The sequence below is a fragment of the Budorcas taxicolor genome, chromosome X, assembly GCF_023091745.1.
Source record: "Budorcas taxicolor isolate Tak-1 chromosome X, Takin1.1, whole genome shotgun sequence".
In the NCBI taxonomy this organism is placed as follows: Eukaryota; Metazoa; Chordata; class Mammalia; order Artiodactyla; family Bovidae; genus Budorcas; species Budorcas taxicolor.
Window position 1 is genome coordinate 88394802 of NC_068935.1, and position 23155 is coordinate 88417956.

The following is a 23155-nucleotide window of genomic DNA, read 5'->3' on the forward strand; positions in this document are numbered from 1 at the left end:
CTTTTTATTTTTTATTTATTGCTTTTAATATGTTGTCTAGGTTTGTCATAGTTTTCCTTCCAAGGAGCAAGCGTCTTTTAATTTCGTGGCTGCAATCACCATCCGCAGTGATTTTGGAGCCCAAGAAAAAAAAAGTCATTGCCTCTACTTTTTCCCCTTCTGTTTGTCATGAAGTGATGGGCCCAGATGCCATGATCTTAGTTTTTTTGAATGTTGAGTTTTAAGCCAGTTTTTTTCACTCTGCTTTCACCCTTATCAAGAGGCTCTTTAGTTCCTTTTCACTTTCTGCCATTAGAATGGTATCTGCATATCTGAGGTTGTTGATATTTCTCCCAGTAATCATGATTACAGCTTGTGATTCGTCCAGTCCAGTATTTTGAATGATGTACTCTGCCTATAAGTTAAATAAGGAGGGTGACAATATACAGCCTTGTCACACTCCTTTCCCAATTTTGAACCACAAAGTTGTTCCATGTCCAGTTCTAACTGCTGCTTCTTGTCCTACATAGAGGTTTCTCATGAGGCAGCTAAGGTGGTCTGGTATTCCCATTTCTTTAAGCATTTTCCAGTTTGTTGTAATCCACACAAAAGCTTTCGTGTAGTCAGTGAAGCAAAAGTAGATGTTTTTCTGAAATTTCTTTGCTTTGTCTATGATCCAGTGGATGTTGGCAATTTGATCTCTGGTTCCTTTGCCTTTTCTAAATCCAGCTTGTACATCTGGAAGTTCTCAGATCACATATTGTTGAAGCTTAACTTGAAGGATTTTGAGCATTAACTTGCTAGCATGTGAAATGAGCACAAGTGTATGGTAGTTTGAACATTCTTTGGCATTGCCTTTCTTTGGGGTTGTAATGAAAACTGACCTTTTCCAGTCCTGTGGCCATAGCTGGGTTTTCCAAATTTGCTGACATATTGAGTATAGCACTTTAACAGCATCATTGTTTTTAGTATTTTAAATAACTCAGCTGGAATTTCATCATCTCCACTAGCTTTGTTAATACTAATACTTTCTAAGGCCCACTTGACTTCACACTCTAGGATATCTGGCTCTAAGTGAGTGACCACACCATCGTGGTTATCCGGGTCATTAAGACCTTCTTTGTATAGCTTTGTGTATCCTTGCCACCTCTTTTTAATCTCCTCTGCTTCTTTTAGGTCCTAGCCTTTTCTGTCCTTTATTGTGCCCATCTTTTCATGAAATGTTCCCTTGGTGTCTCCAATTTTCTTGACAAGATCTCTAGTCTTTCCCATTCTATTGTTTTCTCTATTTCTTTGCATTGGTTACTTAAGAAATCCTTCTCATCTCTCCTTGCTATTCTCTGGAGTTCTACAATCATTTGGGTATATCTTACCCTTTCTCTCTTGACTTTCACTTCTCTTCTTTCCTTAGCTATTTGTAAAGCCTCCTCAGATAACCACTTTGCCTTCTTGCATTGCTTTTTCTTGGGGTTGGTGTTGGTCATTGCCTTCTGTACAATGTTACGAACCTGTCCACAGTTCTTTAGGGACTCTATCTACCAGATCTAATCCCTTGAATCTATTTGTCACCTCCACTGTATAATCATAAGGGGTTTGATTTAGGTCATACCTGAATGATCTAGTGGTTTTCCCTACTTTCTTCAATTTAGGCCTTATTTTTACAATAAGGAGCTCATGATCTCAGCCATATTCAGCTCCTTGTCTTGTTTTTGCTGACTGTATAGAGCTTCTCCATCTTCAGCTGCCAAGAATATAATCAATCTGAATTCTGTACGACCGTCTGGCTATGTCCATGTGTAGAGTTGTCCCTTGTTGTTGAAAAAGGGTGTTTGCTATGACCAGTGTTTTCTCTTGACAAAACTCTGCTAGCCTTTGCCCTGCTTCATTTTGTGCTCCAAGGCCAAACTTCCCTGTTATTCTGGGTATCTCTTCACTTCCTACTTTTGCATTCCAATCCCCTATGATGAAAAGGACATTTTTTTTTTTGGTGCTACTTCTAGAAGGTGCTGTGTGTCTTCATAAACGTGGTCAACTTCAGCCTTTTTGGCATGAGTGGTTGGGGCATAGACTTGTATTACTGTGATGTTGAATGGTTTACTTGGAAACAAGCTGAGATCATTTTGTCATTTTTGAGGTTGCACCCAAGTACTGCAGTTCAGCCTCTTTTGTTAACTATGAGGACTACTCCAATTCTTCTAAGGGATTCTTGCCCACAGTAGTAGACATAACGGTTACCTGAATTAAATTCTCCCATTTCTGTCCATTTTAGTTCACTGATTTCTAAGATATCAATGTTCAGTGTTGCCCTCTCCTACTTGACCATGTTTAATTTACCTTGATTCATGTACCTAATATTCCAGGTTCCTATGCAATATTGTTCTTTACAGCATCAGAGTTTACTTTCACCTCCAGACACATCCACAACTTAGCAATGTTTCTGCTTTGGCCCAGCCTCTTAATTCTTTCTGGAGCTAGTAGTAATTGCCCTCCTCTCTTCTCCAGTAGCATATCAGGCACCTTCTAACCAGGGGAGCTCATCTTCCAGTGTCATATCTTTTTGCCTTTTCATACCGTCCATGGAGTTCTCCAGAGATCAAATTGCCAACATCTGCTGGATCATAGATAAAGCAGAATTCCAGAAAACCATCTACTTCTGCTTCATTGACTATGCTAAAGCCTTTGACTGTGTGGATCACAACAAAATGTGGAAAATTCTTAAAGATATGGGAATGCCAGACCACCTTACCAGCCTCCTGAGAAATCTGTATACAGGTCAAGAAGCAACAGTTAGAACCAGACATGGAACAATGGAGTGGTTCAAAATTGGGAAAGGTGTACATCAAAGCTATATATTGTCACCCTGCTTATTTAACTTATATGCAGAATACATCATGAGAAATGCCAGGCTGGATGCAACACAAGCTGGAATCAAGACTGCAGGGAGAACTATCAATAACCTCTAATATGCAGATGACACCATCCTTATGTCAGAAAGTGAAGAGGAACTAAAAAGCCTCCTGATGAAAGTGAAAGAGGAGAGTGAAAAAGCTGGTTTAAAACTCAACATTCAAATAATGAAGATCATGGCAGCTGGTCTCTGCACTTTATGGCAAATAGATGGGGGAACAATGGAAACAGTGACAGCCTTTATTTTCTTGGGCTCCAAAATCATGCAGATGGTGACTGAAGTCATGAAATTAAAAGACACTTGCTCCTTAGAAGAAAGCCATAACAAACCTAGACAGCATATTAAGAAAGCAGAGACATTACTTTTCTGATGAAGGTCTGTATAGTTAAAGCTATGGTTTTTCCAGTAGTCTTGTATGGATGAGAGATTTGGACCATAAAGAAGGCTGAATGCCAAAGAATTGATGCTATTGAGTTGTGGTTTTGAGAAGACTCTTGAGAGTCCCTTAGACTGCAAGGAGATCAAACCAGTTAATCCTAAACCAGTTAATCCTAAAGGAAATCAGTCCTGAATATTCGTTAGAAGGACTGATGCTGAAGCTGAAGCTCCAATACTTTGGCCACTTAATGCAAAGAACCGACTCATTAGAAAAGACCCTGATGCTGGGAAAGATTGAAGGCAGCAGAAGGGGATGGCAGAGGATGAGATGGTTGGATGGCATCACTGACTCAATGGACATGAGTTTGAGCAAGCTCCAGGAGATGGTGAAGGATAGGGAAGCCTGGCATGCTGCAGTCCATGGTGTTGCAGAGTCAGACACGACTGAGTGACTGAACAACATTACTACCTATTATTTTACACTGCTCCACCCCAAATATCTATAACAATCCTGTACCCTTTACTAGTTACTTAAGACATCAGGTTATATTTTTTAACTTTTATATGCATTTTTGCTAATAAGTAGAGAAAGAAAACCTGAATTCTTAAACAATAAAACATTAGCATTTTACTGGAGAACTTGACCACTTTCATATATAGGTTCTCTATACTTCTTTTTAATGGCTTTTATAAAGTTTGCTAGCTTATGATTATGGGATTATAGAATCCATTATCCCTCTTGAGTATCACAGGGCCTATACATCTCCTATACATCAGTTTCTTTTTACATTTGAATTAATCTTCCCCATTATCTCTAAAATCTTCACAGCAGAACTTTGATTTAGGATGAACTATATATCACTCTCTTTCTAATCCTGGCCCCAAGATTACCCTCAGATTCATTTATTCATTCAAATAATATTTATTGAGCCTCTACTATGTGCCAGACACTGCTCTAAGTAAATAAATGACAAAAATCCCTCCCCTCTTGGAACTTACATAACTTCTAGTGCAGTAGGTTTGTAGAAGACTGAGCAGAGGGCATAGCCCAGAGTTTCAGTGGTAGCACCACTTGTTGCAGGGAGCAGTAGCCCAAGGCTTGGTATTGTTAAGGAGAAAAGGAACCCTGCCACACTTTGGGGAAGACTGTGCCTTGCTCTTCCCTCTATATTTCCTTTGTTGTGAACAGTAAACAGAGAGGCAGAAGGGCATAATGGTTAGGGACATAGGCTTTGGATTCACATAGCCTGGGTCTAAATCTTGGCTTTGCAACTGAGTAGTTATTTTGTCTTGGTCTGGTTCCTTATCCTTGAGCCTCAGTTTCCTTAGTTGTTACTATAGTCACTTTGCAGACTCAAGTCAAGACTGCTGATTGCAGCTATGCTATTAATAACAAGAACATCTAAGTTAGCTTCTCACATACATCTTGAGTACCTCATCCATTGAGCAAACAGTGACATCTATATATAAAGTGGATGTGTACACAGGTATCTAAACCACATATTTACCAAGGTTTGAGTCTAAGTGAATTAATTCTATTTATAGACAGATTTCCTAATGATATACATCCAAAATTCCTGATCAGATGGTATCTGCTTCCATTTCATTATTTCCCTGTTTGAAAGGTAGCTTAGCTAATGCAGTCAATTAAGTGTTTACTCATGAGAGTTGAGCGGATTCTCTATTATTTACCCTACCTTACGAATTTCTCCCTGTTGCACGGTTTTTATGACGTTAATCCATTCTTCCATGTCTTTCCGATTGGGTGCAGCCAGCGTAACTTTTCGTTGTGGTGTGATCACCTACAGAAAGTCACATTATTAGCTGATTCCCAACTCAAACTTTGCCCCCAAACATAGCATTTGAACTCTCTAAGATACTAGGCAGGTCTACCAAGCACAACCAAAGCCACTTCTTAAATATATGACAGCAGTTCCCAGAGCCACCCCAACTAATAACAGTAATAAACAACAATTTAAAGGCACTTACTATGTACTGGGCACTGTTCTATTGTACTTTATGTATCTTATTTATTTCAATCTTCATTACAAATCCAAGAGCTAGGCAGTATTATTTTCCCTCACTTTATAGTCAGGATATTTTTTTCTGTGGCAAAGGGAGTTAAATAACTTGCTCAGGGCAAAAGAGTAGGTAAGAAACTAAGCCAGAATTTGAATCTCGATTCTTTGGCTCCAGCACACATGCTCTTAAACACTAGGCCAAGCACCCATCTGTTACTCAAATAAAGTTGCCTGAAAATCTTACTTGTTTACTTGCTGCTCTACCTACCTGAAATGGTAAAAATGTTTCTTTTTCATTAGGGTGTGCCTATTTCTGTTTGAGGGGAGGGTGAGACTGGAGTGAGGAAACTAAAAATCCAGTTTCTTTGTTTCTTATGGTCAGGGCAAATCTGAGGAGAATTTTACTATTATCTCTCTTAATCCTGCTTGGTGCAAGAGCCTTGCAGAAACAATGAGAAAGCCATGTTGAGGGTCTAGCAGAGGTAGACCCTGCTAACTTCATCTTTTCCCAAAGGGCAGGAGGAGCATGGATAGCCATAGCATCAGTCATTGCTTCAGTGGCCCTACTTGTCTTCATTACCAGTGCCCACCACCCCAAGCCCAAATCTTGCAGCTAAAGCTCACCACCACAACAAACAATTTGTTCTTCTTGTGCATGTAGCACCGCATGATTCTGTGATAATGGCAATAGGAACTAGTTGGAATTAGTAACAACAGTCACTCCTTTGATCTAAACCCATTCTTATGTGGGGTTGATGCATAGTGCCTCCATGTTTTAATTAGGCTAAGGGGAAACCTAGCCCTTGGAATTATTGTAGAATGGATACCCAAAACATTATCTTGTATGCGTATCACTCAAAAGTTAAGATTTTGGAACAGGGTCAACAGAACCCTCAGCTTTTTCCTGGGTCAGTATGATGCAATGAGAGAAGTGAGAGTAGGGTCTCCTTTCAACTGCTCTCCTTTCAAAGGAGAATAGACTGTGGACCAGCCATGGGAGCAGGGTACTGGGCCCATAGCTCTTTAGTCTGCTAAGTACCTTCTCCACCTGCCTGAAGAGGAACCCTGCTCTCCATAACCCACCACTGACACTGAGAAAAAAAACATTTCTGTGAGGAGATGGGTAGGAGAATTCTTGGGCCAATGGACTTGTTATTTTTCAGTGAGATTTCTATTATGAATTTGCCTGAATGACCAAGTCTTATGACATTTTAGCAGTGACAAGCCCTTGAATACATCCCTGGAAAACCCTCTGCTTTCTTTGAGGTACTCTCATTAGTAATCTCAGCATAGAGTAACTTTCACTTTGGATTTAGGTTCTTATCTGTTTCATCAAAGGAGAAAATGTCATGTAGCTCAAATATCTTGATATAGTCTACAACATATTAGCAGTCTCTTGAAAGCCTCCCAATGATATTCATTTAAATTACCTTCACCGGAAGGATTGATTTTTGAAATAGTCACCCCCATCCTGAAATTAGCTCTGCTTTTATATCAAACTGGTAATAGAGACCAGGGCAATCATGCTTTTTCCCCCCATCAGTGGGCTGATAGAAAATACTCACATGAATAATCTTTAGCACTCATTTGCAATGCTACTTTAAGTGCATTTCCAAACACACTTTGGGATTAAAGAAGACATGGGAAATTTGAATTCCAAACAGGCGACAGGTGGGTATGGAGACCCCTCTTCCCAGCTAGCTCTCACCCTTGCCCCATCAGGCAATCCTAATCTTACTTACGCAAAAACTGTGGCAAGGGTTTCTACAGCTGCTTTCTGCCAAGGCAACTTGAGACAAATCAATTGTTTCAAAGCGTGCAAACTGGAAAGGTATGAGAGGGAGAGGGAAAAGGAACCATCTGGTTATTGAGGCAAAGGTACACTAAAAAGTAAACACACACACAGGCACACTAAAAGGCATTTTTGGCAGTTTTATAACCCCATTATTTATTTGGCTTGAGTGCTGGATTTATTTAGCATTATGATTTTGATTGATATATCATGTAACAAACAGAAAATTAACCAAACTAAACCCAAAACACAACTCTTCCCAAAACTTTTATATGGATTTATAGGAAAGCTTAGGTAGCTCAGGATTATTTAAAACTAAAGGTTTATGCTGGAGAATATAGTGGGATACTGCCTTCATGGATCACAGCCTTGTTGTGGTGAAGGGCCTTGCATAATTCAAGGAAGCTATGAGCCATGCCATGCAGAGCCACCCAAGATGGACAGGACATAGTGAAGAGTTCTGACAAAACGTGGTCCACTGGAGGAGGGCATGGCAACCCACTCCAGTCTTCTTGACTGGAAAACTCCATGAACAGTATGAAAAGGCAAAAAGGTATGACACTGGAAAATGAGCCCCCAGGTTGAAAGATGTCCAATACGCTACTGGGGAAGAGTTCAGGGAAATTACTAATAGCTCCAGAAAGAATGAGGCTTCTCTGGTGGCCTAGGGGTAAAGAATCTGCCTGCAATGCAGGAGCCGCAGGAGATGCAGATTTGATCCCTGGCTCAGGAAGATCCTCTGGAGGAGGGCATGGCAACCCACTCCAGTGTTCTTGCCTGGAGAAGAATCCCATGGACGGAGGAGCCTGGCAGGCTACAGTACCTAGGGTTGCAAAGAGTCGGACACAACTGAAGTGACTTAGCATGTACTCAGGCCAGAAAGAATGAAGTGGCTCAGTAAGAACCTAACAGAAGCAGAAGAGATTAAGAAGAGGTGGCAAGAATACAGAGAAAAACCATACAGAAAAGGTCTTAATGACCCAGATAACCATGAGGGTGTGGTCAATCTCGTAGAGCCAGACATCCTGGAGTGTGAAGTCAAGCGGGCCTTCAGTTCAGTCACTCAGTCATGTCTGACTTTTTGTGACCCCATGGACTGCAGCATGTCAGGCCTCCCTGTCCATCACCATCTCCTGGACTTTACTCAAACTCATGTCCATTGAGTCAGTGATGCCATCCAGCCATCTCATCCTTTGTCGTCCCCTTCTCCTTCTGCCTTCAATCTTTCCCAGCATCAGGATCTTTTCAAATGAGTCAGTTCTTAGCATCAGGTGGTCAAAGTATTTGAGTTTCAGCTTCAGCATCAGTCCTTCCAATGAATATTCAGGACTGATTTCCTTTAGGATGGACTGGTTCGATCTCCTTGCTATACAAGGGACTTTCAAGAGTCTTCATTAACACCACAGTTCAAAAGCATCAATTCCTCAGTGCTCAGCTTTCTTCATAGTCCAACTCTCACATCCATACACTACTACTGGAAAAACCATAGCCTTGACTAGATGGACCTTTGCAGGCAAAGTAATGTCTCTGCTTTTTAATAAGCTGTCTAGTTTGGTCATAACTTTCCTTCTGAGGAGCAAGCATCTTTTAATTTCATGGCTGCAGTCACCATCTGCAGTGATTTTGGAATCACCAATATAAAGTCTGTCACTCTTTCCACTGTTTCCCCATCTATTTGCTCTGAAGTGATGGGACCAGATGCCATGATCTTCATTTTCTGAATGTTGAGTTTTAAGCCAACTTTTCCACTCTCCTCTTTCACTTTCATCAAGAGGCTCTTTAGTTCTTCACTTTCTGCCATAAGGGTGGAGTCATCTGCATATCTGACGTTATTGATATTTCTTCCAGGAATCTTAATTCCAGCTTGTGCTTCATCCAGTCCAGCATTTCTCATGATGTACTCTGTATATAAGTTAAATAAGCAGGGTGACAATATACAGCCTTGCTGTATTCCTTTACTGATTTGGAACCAGTCTGTTGTTCCAGGTTCAGTTCTAACTGTTGCTTCCTGACCTGCATACAGATTTCTCAGGAGGCAGTTCAGGTGGTCTGGTATTCCCATATCTTGAAGAATTTTCCACAGTTTGTTGTGATCCACACAGTCAAAGGCTTTGGCATAGTCAATAAAGCAGAAATAGATGTTTTTCTGGAACTTGCTTGCTTTTTCAATGATCCAACAGATGTTGACAATTTGATCTCTGGTTCCTCTGCCTTTTCCAAATCCAGCTTTACCATCTTGAAATTCATGGTTCATGTTGAATCAGGTTGAAGCCTGGCTTGGAGAATTTTGATCATAACTTTGCTAGCGTGTGAGATGAGTGCAATTGTATAGTAGTTTGAGCATTCTCTGGCATTGCCTTTCTTTGGGATTGGAATGAAAACTGACCTTTTCCAGTCTGTGGCCCCTGCTGAGTTTTCCAAAATTGCTTGCATATTGAGTGCAGCACTTTCACAGCATCATCTTTAGAGATTTGAAATCAGATTGATTATATTCTTTGCAGCCAAAGATGGAGAAGCTCTATATAGTTAGCAAAAACAAGACCAGGAGCTGACTGTGGCTCAGGTCATGAACTCCTTATTGCAAAATTCAGACTTAAACTGAAGAGAGTAGGGAAAACCACTAGACCACTCAGGTTTGACCTAAATCAAATCCCTTATGACTATACAGTGGAAGTGAAAAATGGATTGAAGGGATTAGATCTGATACACAGAATGCCTGAAGAATTATGGACGGAGGTTCATGACATTGTACAGGAGGCACTGATCAAGACCATCCCCAAGAAAAAGAAATGCAAAAAGGCAAAATGGTTGTTGAGAAGGCCTTACAAAAAGCTATGAAAAGAAGAGAAGTGAAAGGCAAAGGAGAAAAGGAAAAATATCCATCTGAATGCAGAGTTCCAAAGAATAGCAAGGAGAGATAAGAAAGCCTTCCTCAGTGATCAGTGCAAATAAATAGAGGAAAACAATAGAATGGGAAAGACTGGAGATCTGGTGAAAAAAAAATAGAGATATCAAGGGAACATTTCATGCAAAGATGAGCACAATAGAGGACAGAAATAGTACGGACCTAACAGAAGCAGAAAATATTAAGAACAGGTGGCAAGAATACACAGAAGAACTATACAAAAAAGATCTTCATGACCCAGAAAACCACGATAGTGTGATCACTTACTTAGAGCCAGACATCCTGGAATGTGAAGTCAAGTGGGCCTTAGAAAGCATCACTATTAAAACAAAGCTAGTGGATGTGATGGAAGTCCAGCTGAGCTATTTCAAATCCTAAAAGATGATGCTGTGAAAGTGCTGCACTCAATATATCAGCAAGTTGGAAAACTCAGCCGTGTCCACAGGACTAAAAAAGGTCAGTTTTCATTTCAATCTCAAAGAAGGGCAATGCCAAAAAATGTTCAAACTACTGTATAATTGCATTCATTTCACATGCTAGTAAGGTTATGCTCAAAATTCTTCAAGCTTGGCTTCAGCAGTACATGAACTGAGAACTTCCAGGTGTTCCAGCTGGGTTTAGAAAAAGCAGAGGAACGAGAGATCAAATTGCCAATATTTGTTGGATCATAGAGAAAGCAAGGGAACTCCAGGAAAACACCTACTTCTGCTTCATTGATTATGCTAAAGCCTTTTACTGTGTGAGTCACAACAAACTATGGAAAATTCTTAAAGAGACGTGAGTACCAAACCACCTTACCTGTCTCCTGAGAAACTTGTATGCAGGTGAAGAAGCAACAGTTAGAACCAGATATGGAACAATGGACTGGTTCAAAATTTGGAAAGGAGTGTGAGAAGGCTGTATATTGTCACCCTGCTTATTTAACTTATAGGCAGAGTGCATCATGAGAAATGCCACGCTGGACGAAGCTCAAGCTGGAATCAAGACTGTCAGGACAAATACCAACAACCTCAGATATGCAAATGATATCATTCTAATGGCATACAGTAAAGAGAAGCTAAAGAGCCTCTTGATGAGGGTGAAAGAAGAGAGGGAAAAAGCTGGCTTGAAACTCAACATTCAAAGACCAGAAACTATAAAACTTCTAGAGGAGAACATAGGCAAAACACTCTCCGACATAAATCACAGCAGGATCCTCTATGATCCACCTCCAAGAATACTGGAAATAAAAGTAAAAATAAACAAATGGGATCTAATTAAAATTAAAAGCTTCTGCACAACAAAGGAAACTATAAGCAAGGTGAAAAGACAGCCTTCTGAATGGGAGAAAATAATATCAAATGAAGCAATGGACAAACAACTAATCTCAAAAATATACAAGCAACTTATGCAGCTCAAGTCCTGAAAAATAAACGACCCAATCAAAAAATGGGCCAAAGAACTAAATAGACATTTCTCCAAAGAAGACATACGGATGGCTAACAAACACATGAAAAGATGCTCAACATCACTCATTATCAGAGAAATGCAAATCAAAACCACAATGAGGTACCATTTCACACCAGTCAGAATGGCTGCGATCCAAAAGTCTACAAGCAATAAATGCTGGAGAGGTTGTGGAGAAAAGGGAACCCTCTTACACTGTTGGTGAGAATGCAAACTAGTACAGCCACTATGGAGAACAGTGTGGAGATTCCTTAAAAAACTACAAATAGAATTGCCTTATGACCCAGCAATCCCACTGCTAGGCACACACACCGAGGAAACCAGAATTGAAAGAGACACGTGTACCCCAATGTTCATTGCAGCACTGTTTATAATAGCCAGGACATGGAAGCAACCTAGATGTCCATCAGCAGATGAATGGATAAGAAAGCTGTGCTACATATACACAATGGAGTATTGCTCAGCCATTAAAAAGAATACATTTGAATCAGTTCTAATGAGGTGGATGAAACTGGAGCCTATTATACAGAGTGAAGTAAGCCAGAAAGAAAAACACCAATACAGTATACTAACACATATATATGGAATTTAGAAAGATGGTAATGATAACCCTGTATGTGAGACAGCAAAAGAGACACAGATGTATAGAACGGACTTTTGGACTCTGTGGGAGAGGGAGAGGGTGGGATAATTTGGGAGAATGGCATTGAAACATGTATACTATCATGTAAGAAAGGAATCGCCAGTCCAGGTTCGATGCAGGATACAGGATGCTTGGGGCTGGTGCACTGGGATGACCCAGAGAGAAGATATGGGGAGGGAGATGGGAGGGGGGTTCAGGGTTGGGAACTCATGTACACCTGTGGTGGATTCATGTCAATGTATGGCAAAACCAATACAGTATTGTAAAGTAAAAAAATAATATTAAACAAAAAAAGAAACTCAACATTCAAAAAAACTAAGATCATGGCCTCTGGTCCCATCACTTCATGGTAAATAGAAGGTGAAAAAGTGCAGGTAGTGACAGATTTTATTTTTTTGGGCTCCAAAATCATTTGGACAGTGATTGCAACCATGAAACTAGAAGATGCTTGCTCCTTGAAAGGAAACCTGTGACAAACCTAGATAACATATTAAAAAGCAGAGACATCACTTTGCCTGCAAAGGTCTGTCTAGTCAAAACTATATTTTTTCAAGTAGTCATGTATGAATGTGAGAGTTGGACCATAAAGAAGGCTGAGCACTGAAGAATTGATGCTTTTCAAATGTGTTGGAGAAGACTCCTGAGAGTCCCTTGGACTGCAAGGAGATTGAACCAGTTGATTCTAAAGGAAATTGACCTTGAATATTCATTGGAAGGACTGATGTTGAAGCTGAAGCACCAATACTTTTGCTACCTGGCCTAAGGGCCAGGCAAGAATACAGAGTTTCTTAGAGTTTCTTAGATAGTTTATTCAGAAAAAGCATTGGTTACTTTTCCAATGTAAAAATTGGAAAAGACCCTGATGCTTGGAATGATTCCAGGCAAAAGGAGACAGGGCAGCAGAGGATGAGATGATTAGATAGCATCACTGACTCAGTAGACATGAATTTGAGCAAACTCCTGGAGGTAGTGAAGGACAGGGTAGCCTGGAGTGCTGCAGTCCATGGGGTTGCAAAGAGTCCGGGATGATTTAGGGACTGAACAGCAACAACATAATGGGATATGGTCTAGCTAGGGACATAGTGGAGCAGATTGGGATTATCCACCTTAATTCTCGCTAACATGTCTTTACCTCTTGGTTTATCTCCTCTCAAATTATTTCCTGGTACCTACCTACTAACACAATTGACACGTATTGTGTCAATTGACACAACTGACACATATACGTATATATATATATATGTATGTATGTGTGTGTATATATATATATATATATATTCTCTTACCGCAGGATGGTGTGCAAAGCAGAGCCTTTGTCCTCGAACCAGAAAATATCTAAGCTTCCATCTCTTGAATGAGTTACAGTTCTTTAGCAGAGGTCCTTCCTTCAGTATTTTCTGAAAGATAGAAGCATAGCTTTGAGTAATTAGGTCAATTTGCAAGACCATATCACTTGTCCTCTCATTTGAGAAGTTCAGATATCTAGAAGGCCCTGTCACATATCTGAGAAATGGCCTAAGGGCCAAGCAAGAATACAAAGTTTCTTAGAGTTTCTTAGTTAGTTTATTCAGAAAAAGCATTGGTTACCCTTGGATAACACATTCCAAATCATATAGGCTCTAAGTTTCTTAGGACACATGGCCCAACAACCATGGAAAACATTTTCATTTGTGGTAGGAGGAGGGGATGAGAGACAGAACACATAAATATAAGAGCTACATTCCTAGGGAAGAACAAATGGTTGGGGGAGAGGCTGAGTTCAGTAAGGGCAGATATTTTGGAAATCTTCAGGTTGCAGGGCTTGACAGGGCTTTCATATCTGCTATTTTAGAGTGTTCTTTTTAGAATAATAAGTTGGATCATATCCCTTCCTGCTCGCAAGCCTCCAATAGCTTCCCAACAGTTTTAGAACCAAATCCCAAGTCTTTATCATAGCCTTCAAGGGATTCATGATCTGGTGAGAGCAAAAAGTGCATGAAAAAGAACTACCATCTGATTACTTTATTTACATATCTCTTAGTTTTACCAACTGATTTTTCTGCTACTTGTCAAACAGATTGATTCTAACCAAGCATAGAGTCTGCTTACCATGTTACCATTGGGGAGGCTTTCCCCAGTGTAACCTTATAAGATACAAGTCAACATGCAAGACTACCATCTGGAAGTACTCACATCCACCAAGCTGCAAATAAACCTATGCTGAATGGACGAAGAGACAGACTGAAGTCATAAAATCAAAGCTCTACCATGAATTCCATCCATCATCTAAATTAGAATTCACCATTTGGTAGTTGTGGAAGTGTTTGCTTGGCCCACCTAGTGTTTTTCAGTTCTTAATTAATTGATAATATTTAAAAAGCAGAAAATTTCAAATAAAAATCCAAGTTTCTATTAAAAAATCTGAACATCTGATAACAGGGGACCTACATTTTCACATGGCAACAGTCTGCTGGAACACAGTAGCAGCTGCTCCCTTTAGATGGGGCACCCGATTCCAGTGGTATTTAAGTTTGGGACTCCACTTAAACAATCATTTGCTACTCCCGCTCTCCCAAATATACCCACATCTGTTATACTGTCTGTTCAATTCTTTAACCAATAAGTTAGTACTAATGGACAGAGCCTTTGTATGTCAATTGAAAAGTCAGTTCATAGCAATCAAAGTTTACCTGAATCATCTTGATAACTTATGGGAGTTTCCAAGTTATGGCACCACCCTTGGGATGTTTACAAAAGAATGGTGCCAAGGAGTCAAGACAAAGAGATAAAAAAGAGATCTTGTGGGAATGTGGCATGGAGAGTGAGAAATTACATTTCAATTGTTGAAACTGAGTCATCAATGAGAAAGCAACTCTGTGTAAGCACTGTGATTCCATCACTCTTTTTTTGGTCGGATGGCCTATGGAATATATTCTCAATGATGGCATTTGGTATTCTCTATCCCAATCTTTTCAACTTTATGCCATATATTGTTCCACACTAAGTCTTCATGATACCTAGACAGTCATATTTACTTCTCTCTGCCAAAGACTTAAGTTCAAAATTTTAAGTGCTCCAACTTCGTACAACTGAAGCCACATCCATTATTTCTTCCCCTTTCCCAAGCTATTCTACTTCGTCAATTGCTAAATTCTTCCATTGTTCTTATTTTACCATGTATGGTATCCTTTGTAATAGTTTATTTACAGTTTTTGACTGGATATTTCCCCCATTCCATTTTAAGTTTAAAACATCTCTTAATTTCAACTGCTTTTTCTTAACCCTGCTGCCATACCCAGGTTCCTTCTCTTCCTGTTGCTTTCGGGATTAGGATGATGGGGTGAGGTGGCAATGATGAAATGAGGAGGGGGATTTGCTTCTCTAGAAGACTCCCAGAACCCTGGACCCTCTGTTTCCCTCAGAAAATTGCCACACCCTATGATCTGACATACTAAAACAAATAGAATTCAGCCTCTTCTCCCGAGCTACTTCCTTCTATCAACCTGTAGTAATGATCACTGTTTAATTTCCCTTCCTGGTACTTAAGAAATGTTTCCTTTTCTTCCCTTACTTGTGCCTTACTAATTAATCATGTTATCCACCTAGGCACACAGAAAACCAGTTAATTAATTAGTTAATTAATCCATTAATCTGGAGACACAGCAAATCATCAAAATGTTCAGTTCTCATTTCATGAACTCAGCATTTGTCATGGTCAAGAAAAGAAAAGAAAGAAAATGACAGGTGATTTGGTTAACTAAGAACTGTGTTCTTTCAGGGTAAAAGCCATGTAACCAATATCTAGCTACTCTAATTGTAAGGACTGGATAGCTTAAATTGCATGCATGTTAGTTTACTTTAATAAACTTTATATTGCTGTACTTAAAAAAAGAAAGACTTTATGGTGCATAGGAAAAGGAGTAAGTCAAGGCTGTATATTGTCACCCTGCTTATTTAACTTATATGCAGAATACATCATGAGAAACGCTGGACTGGAAGAAGTACAAGCTGGAATCAAGATTGCCAGGAGAAATATCAATCACCTCAGATATGCAGATGACACCACCCTATGGCAGAAAGTGAAGAGGAACTAAAAAGCCTCTTGATGAAAGTGAAAGAGGAGAGTGAAAAAGTTGGCTTAAAGCTCAACATTCAGAAAACTAAGATCGTGGCATCCGGTCCCATCACTTCATGGGAAATAGATGGGGAAACAGTGTCACACTTTATTTTGGGGGGCTCCAAAATCACTGCAGATGGCGATTGCAGCCATGAAATTAAAAGATGCTTACTCCTTGGAAGAAAAGTTATGAGCAACCTAGATAGCATATTCAAAAGCAGAGACATTACTTTGCCAACAAAGGTCCATCTAGTCAAAGCAATGGTTTTTCCAGTGATCATGTATGGATGTGTGAGTTGGACTGTGAAGAAAGCTGAGCACTGAAGAATTTATCGTTTTGAACTGTGGTGTTGGAGAAGACTCTTGAGAGTCTCTTGGACTGCAAGGAGATCTAACCAGCCATCCTAAAGGAGATCAGTCCTGGGTGTTCATTGGAAGGACTGATGCTGAAGCTGAAACTCCAATACTTTGGCCACCTCATGCGAAGAGTTGACTCATTGGAAAAGACTCTGATGCTGGGAGGGATTGGGGGCAGGATGAGATGGCTGGATGGCATCACTGACTCAATGGATGTGAGTCTGAGTGAACTCCGGGAGATGGTGATGGACAGGGAGGCCTGGCGTGCTGCAATTCATGGGGTCTCAAAGAGTTGGACACAAGCGAGTGACTGAACTGAACTGATCACTGGATATAATGCTTTGTATTTTCTGAGCTCCTACTTTTGACCCCACCTTTTTCTAGGCCATTAGAGGCAGCTAAAGAAGTTGCAAGCACCTTCCCTGTCTCCCTAGTGGCTCAGACGGTAAAGCTGCCTGCAATGCGGGAGACCTGGGTTCGATTCCTGGGTCGGGAAGATCCCCTGGAGAAGGAAATGGCAATCCACTCCAGCACTCTTGTCTGGAAAATCCCCTGATAGGCTACAGTCCATGGGGTTGCAAAGAGTCGGACATGACTGAGCGACTTCACTTTCACTTTCACTTTCCCTGTCTCAAAGATATGGATAGTGGGAGTGGAGGTGGAGGGACAGATAATCCATGTAGACAAACATGAAGTTATATGAGCTCAGAGCACCATTTGAAAGAGGCTTGGGACCTTCATGTCCATTGCGTTAAATGTTTACCTTCTGGTTCAAATGAAAGGTTCCACTAAGATAGTGGCTATCCACTTGCACACCCTGCCATTGGGTATACTGGCCAAATCACAATTATCTCCTCTCTGTTCCATGATATTAAACTGGTCTTTATGAATGCATTAGTTTTACGTGCAGGGCTGTCTACTCAATGACCATAGAAGGCTAGCTGGTTACAAAGAGTCAACAACCTAGCAGGGGAACTGTGCAGCCCAAGCCCAGTTGCTGCTAAATTCTAGGGGATTATTGAATGCTGATCCAGTGTTACCAGTTCATTCCATTTTTCAAGACAAGTTGGCAATCCAGGTGAAAATTTGTGTGAAGTTTTGGAATATGGACATATTAACTACTAATTAAATTAAAACAAAAAACTTGAAAGGGCCAAACAAAACATAGATGAGGCCAAAATCATGCCACAGACAACCAATTTGCAATTTCTGAACTGTAACTACTGTCAGTTTCTCTAGATGACAAAATGAGTGAGTGGTGGGTATTCCTGGCTGGCAACAGAAGAGGTTGCAGTGTATGAGTTCAGTGTTTGCCTGTATATGTAAGATATATATTACCAAGTTGGTAGCAGATAAATGTTTATGTGACTTATGTATAGTAATTAAGGAGAAAGGTTAGAAGACCATTTAAAAGTTTCTTAACACATTATTGACTGGGCGATTTTTGCAGAAACTAATGCCTCTGGCGTTAATATGTCTCTGGTAAATAATGTGCCAAGTTCTAAACTCAGGCTCTATATTGTCAACTTTTAACTTCTACAAATATCCATTAATCCATTATTGTTCAATAATACCCATTAATGGGTTGAGAGAAGGTAAAATTCCTATAGTTTCTTTCTCTTTAAACTCTGTCCCCCTTGGGGAGATGTTTCTAAATAAACCATGGTTTACTTAAAAAAACAATAAGCAGCTCCCAGAAGTCAGTTTGAAGAAGCAGAAGCTAAAAAGCCACTCAATCAATAGGCTACCACAAGTCAATAAAATATGTGCATGCAAATGAAACTTTACCTGCCTAGGGTCACTAAGCTTAACAAGGACATGAGACAAAAATTGGAAGAAACAAACCAAAAGATACAGCCTATAAAGTGATGCATTAGCAGAAGAACCCTCGCTTATCCTGTAACAGGATTTTCAGTTTCCAGATAACATCATTTCATTGACCCCTTGCCACAACCATGTGAAATGTTACTTCCAATTTCCAGATGAGGAGTTTTTCTGTTTCTTTAAAGTGACTATCCAAGAATAATTAGAAGAGTAAGGAGAATTCACATGCATACAGAGCTTTGCAATGGATAAAGTGCTTTTACTTTTGTTATTGAAACTCCCCAGCATCACTCTGAAGTAGGTAGTGAAAGGCACCTATCAGTTCTGTCCTATGAAAGATACCCTGAACTTTTATTTCTTTAAGTGACTAATATTTTTATTTCTAAGGCATTATCAAGACAGTTGAAAATTTCCTTCTCAAGTAAGATGGTCAATGTTTGATATTTTTGAGATTTTGCAGCATCTTGGGACTACAGTATTTGTCAGAAGAATACATCTCCAGTGTTATTATGCTGCTGCTGCTGCTAAGTCGCTTCAGTCATGTCTGACTCTGTGCGACCCTGTAGACGGCAGCCTACCAGGCTCCTCCGTCCTTGGGATTCTCCAGGCAACAACGCTGGAGTGGGTTGCCATTTCCTTATCCAATGGGAGGCAATAAAAAACAGGATTATGTATGGGAATTGTTTTTGGTGGCCATGTTTATAGGCACACAGATAGTTCATAAAATGAGGCACATCTGTAATCCTCTTGGTTCAAGTTGCCACATTCCTGTGGCAATATGTGCGGTGCTGCAAATAGGAAGAAGTTAGGAAGGGCCATTGGATCCTGGTACATACTGAAATGCTTCTTAAATCAGAATATATTGCACGCAGTTCTGACATTAAAATGCAAATAGCACTGATATCTCTACTTTTAAACTCTCAAGGCTGGGTGTTTCATAGTGGGAGTGAGTGTGGTGCTGAGTTCAATCACCACAGACATCAACTGACTTCATTCAAATCCAAGAGCGCAGGATTTATCGTGCGTGTGCGCTCAGTTGCTTCAGTCCTGTCCAACTCTGCGACCCTATGGACTGTAGCCTGCCAGGCTCCCCTGTCCATGGGATTCTCCAGGCAAGAATACTGGAGTGTGTTGTCATGCCCTCCTCCAGGGGATCTTCTCCACACAGGGATCAAACCTCAGTCTCCTGCGTCTCCTGCATTGCAGGCAGATTCTTTACCCACTGAGCCACCTGGGAAGCCCCCAGGATTTATTGAGGTATAGTTAATTCAGGTCTTGAGTACAGCATTCACACAAAACATCTTTGCCTAACCTGTGGCAGCCCTTGAAGAGAAAGCAGTTTATTTTTGTGTCTTCTTTAATAAGCCAACCCCTCAATTCATTATTCCCAGAAACCCCTGCACTCTAGCACCAGTGATCTTTCTCCCTGATGGTCTACAACTTGGCATGTACAAAATAATTGCCAACAGTGATGGTAAGGATTTCCTTTGCTCCATATTTATAAAAGTATATTTTATAAAATATCTCAACAGGGTCTGTAAAGCAGTCCAATTGCCTATATATAATTAATCCTGCTTAGATGGGAAAGGGCAAGCACAACTGCTTCTATGAACCTTTCTTGTGCTCCTCCAAAATCCTCCAAAGTTTCTACTATCTGTTAGGCTTGTTTTTCTGTGGCTCAGTGGTTTTTTGCAGGATGAGGCTTTGGAAGATTCTCTTATCCTGTCCTAGCAAAAGGAGCCCCTATTACATAGCCAGAGTGAATTCTACCCCCACCTAATCAAAAAGTAAGCAAGTATCATGACATACACCACTACTTGTTATTAGCTGGCTGTTCTTCTGTTTTACAAAGAAATAGAGGAAAACAACAGAATAGGAAAGACTGGAGATCTCTTCAAGAAAATTAGAGATACCAAGGGAACATTTCATGCAAAGATGGGCTCGATAAAGGACAGAAATGATATGGACCTAACAAAAGCAGAAGATATTAAGAAGAGGTGGCAAGAATACACAGAAGAACTGTACAAAAAAGATCTTCATGACCAAGATAATCACGATGGTGTGATCACTCACCTAGAGCCAGGCATCCTGGAATGTGAAGTCAAGTGGGCCTTGGAAAGCATCACTACGAACAAAGCTAGTGGAGGTGATGGAATTCCAGAGGAGCTATTTCAAATCCTGAAAGATGATGCTGTGAAAGTGCTGCACTCAACATGCCAGCAAATTTGGAAAACTCAGCAGTGGCCACAGGACTGGAAAAGGTCAGTTTTCATTCCAATCCCAAAGAAAGGCAATGCCAAAGAATGCTCAAACTACCGCACAATTGCACTCATCTCACAGGCTAGTAAAGTAATGCTCAAAATTCTGCAAGCCAGGCTTTAGCAATACATGAACCGTGAACTTCCAGATGTTCAAGCTGGTTTTAGAAAAGGCAGAGGAAGCAGAGATCAAATTGCCAACATCTGTTGGATCACAGAAAACGCAAGAGAGTTCCAGAAATACATCTCTTTCTGCTTTATTGACTATGCCAAAGCCTTTGACTGTGTAGATCACAACAAACTGTAGAAAATTCTGAAAGAGATGGGAAGACCACCAGACCTGCCTCTTGAGAAATTTGTATGCAGGTCAGGAAGCAACAGTTAGAACTGGACATGGAACAACAGACTGGTTCCCAATAGGAAAAGGAGTACGTCAAGGCTGTATATTGTCACCCTGCTTATTTAACTTATATGCAGAGTTCATCATGAGAAACACTGGGCTGGATGAAGCACAAGCTGGAGTCAAGATTGCCAGGAGAAATATCAATAACCTCAAGATATGCAGATGACACCATCCTTATGGCAGAAAGTGAAGAGGAACTAAAAAGCCTCCTGATAAAAGTGAAAGAGGAGAGTGAAAAAGTTGGCTTAAAGCTCAACATTCAGAAAACGAAGATCATGACATCTGGTCCCATCACTTCATGGGAAATAGATGGGGAAACAGTGGAAACAGTGTCAGACTTTTTATTTTTGGGGGCTCCAAAATCACTTCAGATGGTGATTGCAGCCATGAAATTAAAAGACGCTTACTCCTTGGAAGAAAAGTTATGACCAACTTAGATAGCATGTTGAAAAGCAGAGACATTACTTTGCCAACAAAGGTCCATCTAGTCAAGGCTATGGTTTTTCCAGTGGTCATGTATGCATGTGAGAGTTGGACTGTGAAGAAAGCTGAGTGCTGAAGAATTGGTGCTTTTGAACTGTGGTGTTGGAGAAGACTCTTGAGAGTCCCTTGGACTACAAGGAGATCCAACTAGTCCATTCTAAAGGAGATCAGCCCTGGGTGTTCTTTGGAAGGAGTGATGCTAAAGCTGAAACTCCAGTACTTTGGCCACCTCATGCGAAGAGTTGGCTCATTGGAAAAGACTCTGATGCTGGGAGGGATTGGGGGCAGGAGGAGAAGGGGACGACGGAGGATGAGATGGCTGGATGGCATCACGGACTCGATGGACATGAGTCTGAGTGAACTCCGGGAGTTGGTGATGGACAGGGAGGCCTGGCGTGCTGTGATTCATGGGGTCACAAAGAATCGGACACGACTGAGTGACTGAACTGAACTGAACTTTTGTTTTATTTCCTCATGCTGCTCTTGGGATGGAGGCTGGACCAAGTTGGGATGAGTGGGTTACCACTCCTCCAGTGAAAACCAGACTTCCACTATGAGCACAGCTAAGGAAGCCAGTTTTAGATCTATGGCTCCTTCAGTCCAAAACCTGGAACATCTATTCTCTTTGCTTTGGGGGTGGGGGTGATGGAAAGAAAGCCATTTCGTAACCCAGGCCCACCAAAGTTGATTCAGAGCAATAATGTTTGATTTGGTTAAAATGCAACTCTGGGAGCTTTTAGGCTTTAAGAAAGGCCAGGCCCGCTGCGTCTCTGAAAGCTTTATATTCCCCAGGTTCCTTGTTGATGTTGCAGGAGTCAGACAGACTGGCTCCAGCACTGACTAGCTGTGTAACCTTGAGCAAATCACTTAACCTCTTTGAGCCTCAATTTCCTTGTCTATCAGATGAGAATACCTTGCAGAGCATGTGCCTGACAGCCACCATCTAAGTGTGAGTCCCTTGTGGTGTATGGGGGCAAGCAGTCCATTCATCCCACTACTGGGAGCTCCTGTCTTTGGCCCTACTAGTAGGCCTGGCTGGCTAAAGGCTGAAGCAGAAGAATGAGGAATAGGGACCAACTGTCTCAGTTTTCCCAGGACTTTCAGTGCTAAAACCAGAAGAGTCATAGGCAAACTGAGACCTGTTGGTCACCCTAGCATTCAGGAGCCAGATCTCTCTACTGCTCAAGTCTACAAGGACTATTGCTGCAAATCCCTCCTGCTGCTTCCTGTGCTAAGGAAGAACTGCAGAGGCTCAACCACATTCCTATTCTCTATTAGTGAAATAAAAGACAGTTGACACAATAACATTTGTTATTGATAGAAAAAAAAAAGAAAATGATGCTACATTTTTCTCTGCATATGCAAAAATTTTAACCAGTTCTTCCATATCATTTCAAAGATGTTTTATATACATGCACAAACATGTGTTGTGCTCTGCTGTGCTCAGTTGCCCAGTCATGTTCGACTCTTTGCAACCCCATAAACTGGAGTCCGCCAGGTTCCTCTGTCCATGGGATTCTCCAGGCAAGAATACTGGAGTGGGTTGCCATTTCCTTCTCCAAGGAATATTCCTGATCCAAGAATCTAACCCATATCTCTTGCATTGCAGGCAGATTCTTTACCATTTGAATCCCAGTTTCAGCCTTGGGAGATAGGAAATCC

The 23155-nt window shown here is 40.8% G+C and overlaps 1 protein-coding gene across 1 annotated transcript in view; it reads right to left on the reverse strand.

Annotated features, from left to right (window-relative positions):
* The window catches only part of DGKK (diacylglycerol kinase kappa), a 176039-nt gene that overhangs the window by 110043 nt on the left and 42841 nt on the right, over positions 1-23155 (reverse strand). Inside the window, exons 2-4 of the mRNA XM_052662711.1 lie at positions 13359-13469; positions 7029-7109; positions 4963-5067 (exon numbers count right to left, since the gene is read on the reverse strand). Coding sequence (XP_052518671.1) covers positions 4963-5067; positions 7029-7109; positions 13359-13469 — 297 coding nt within the window. The remainder of the gene's footprint in view (positions 1-4962; positions 5068-7028; positions 7110-13358; positions 13470-23155) is intronic.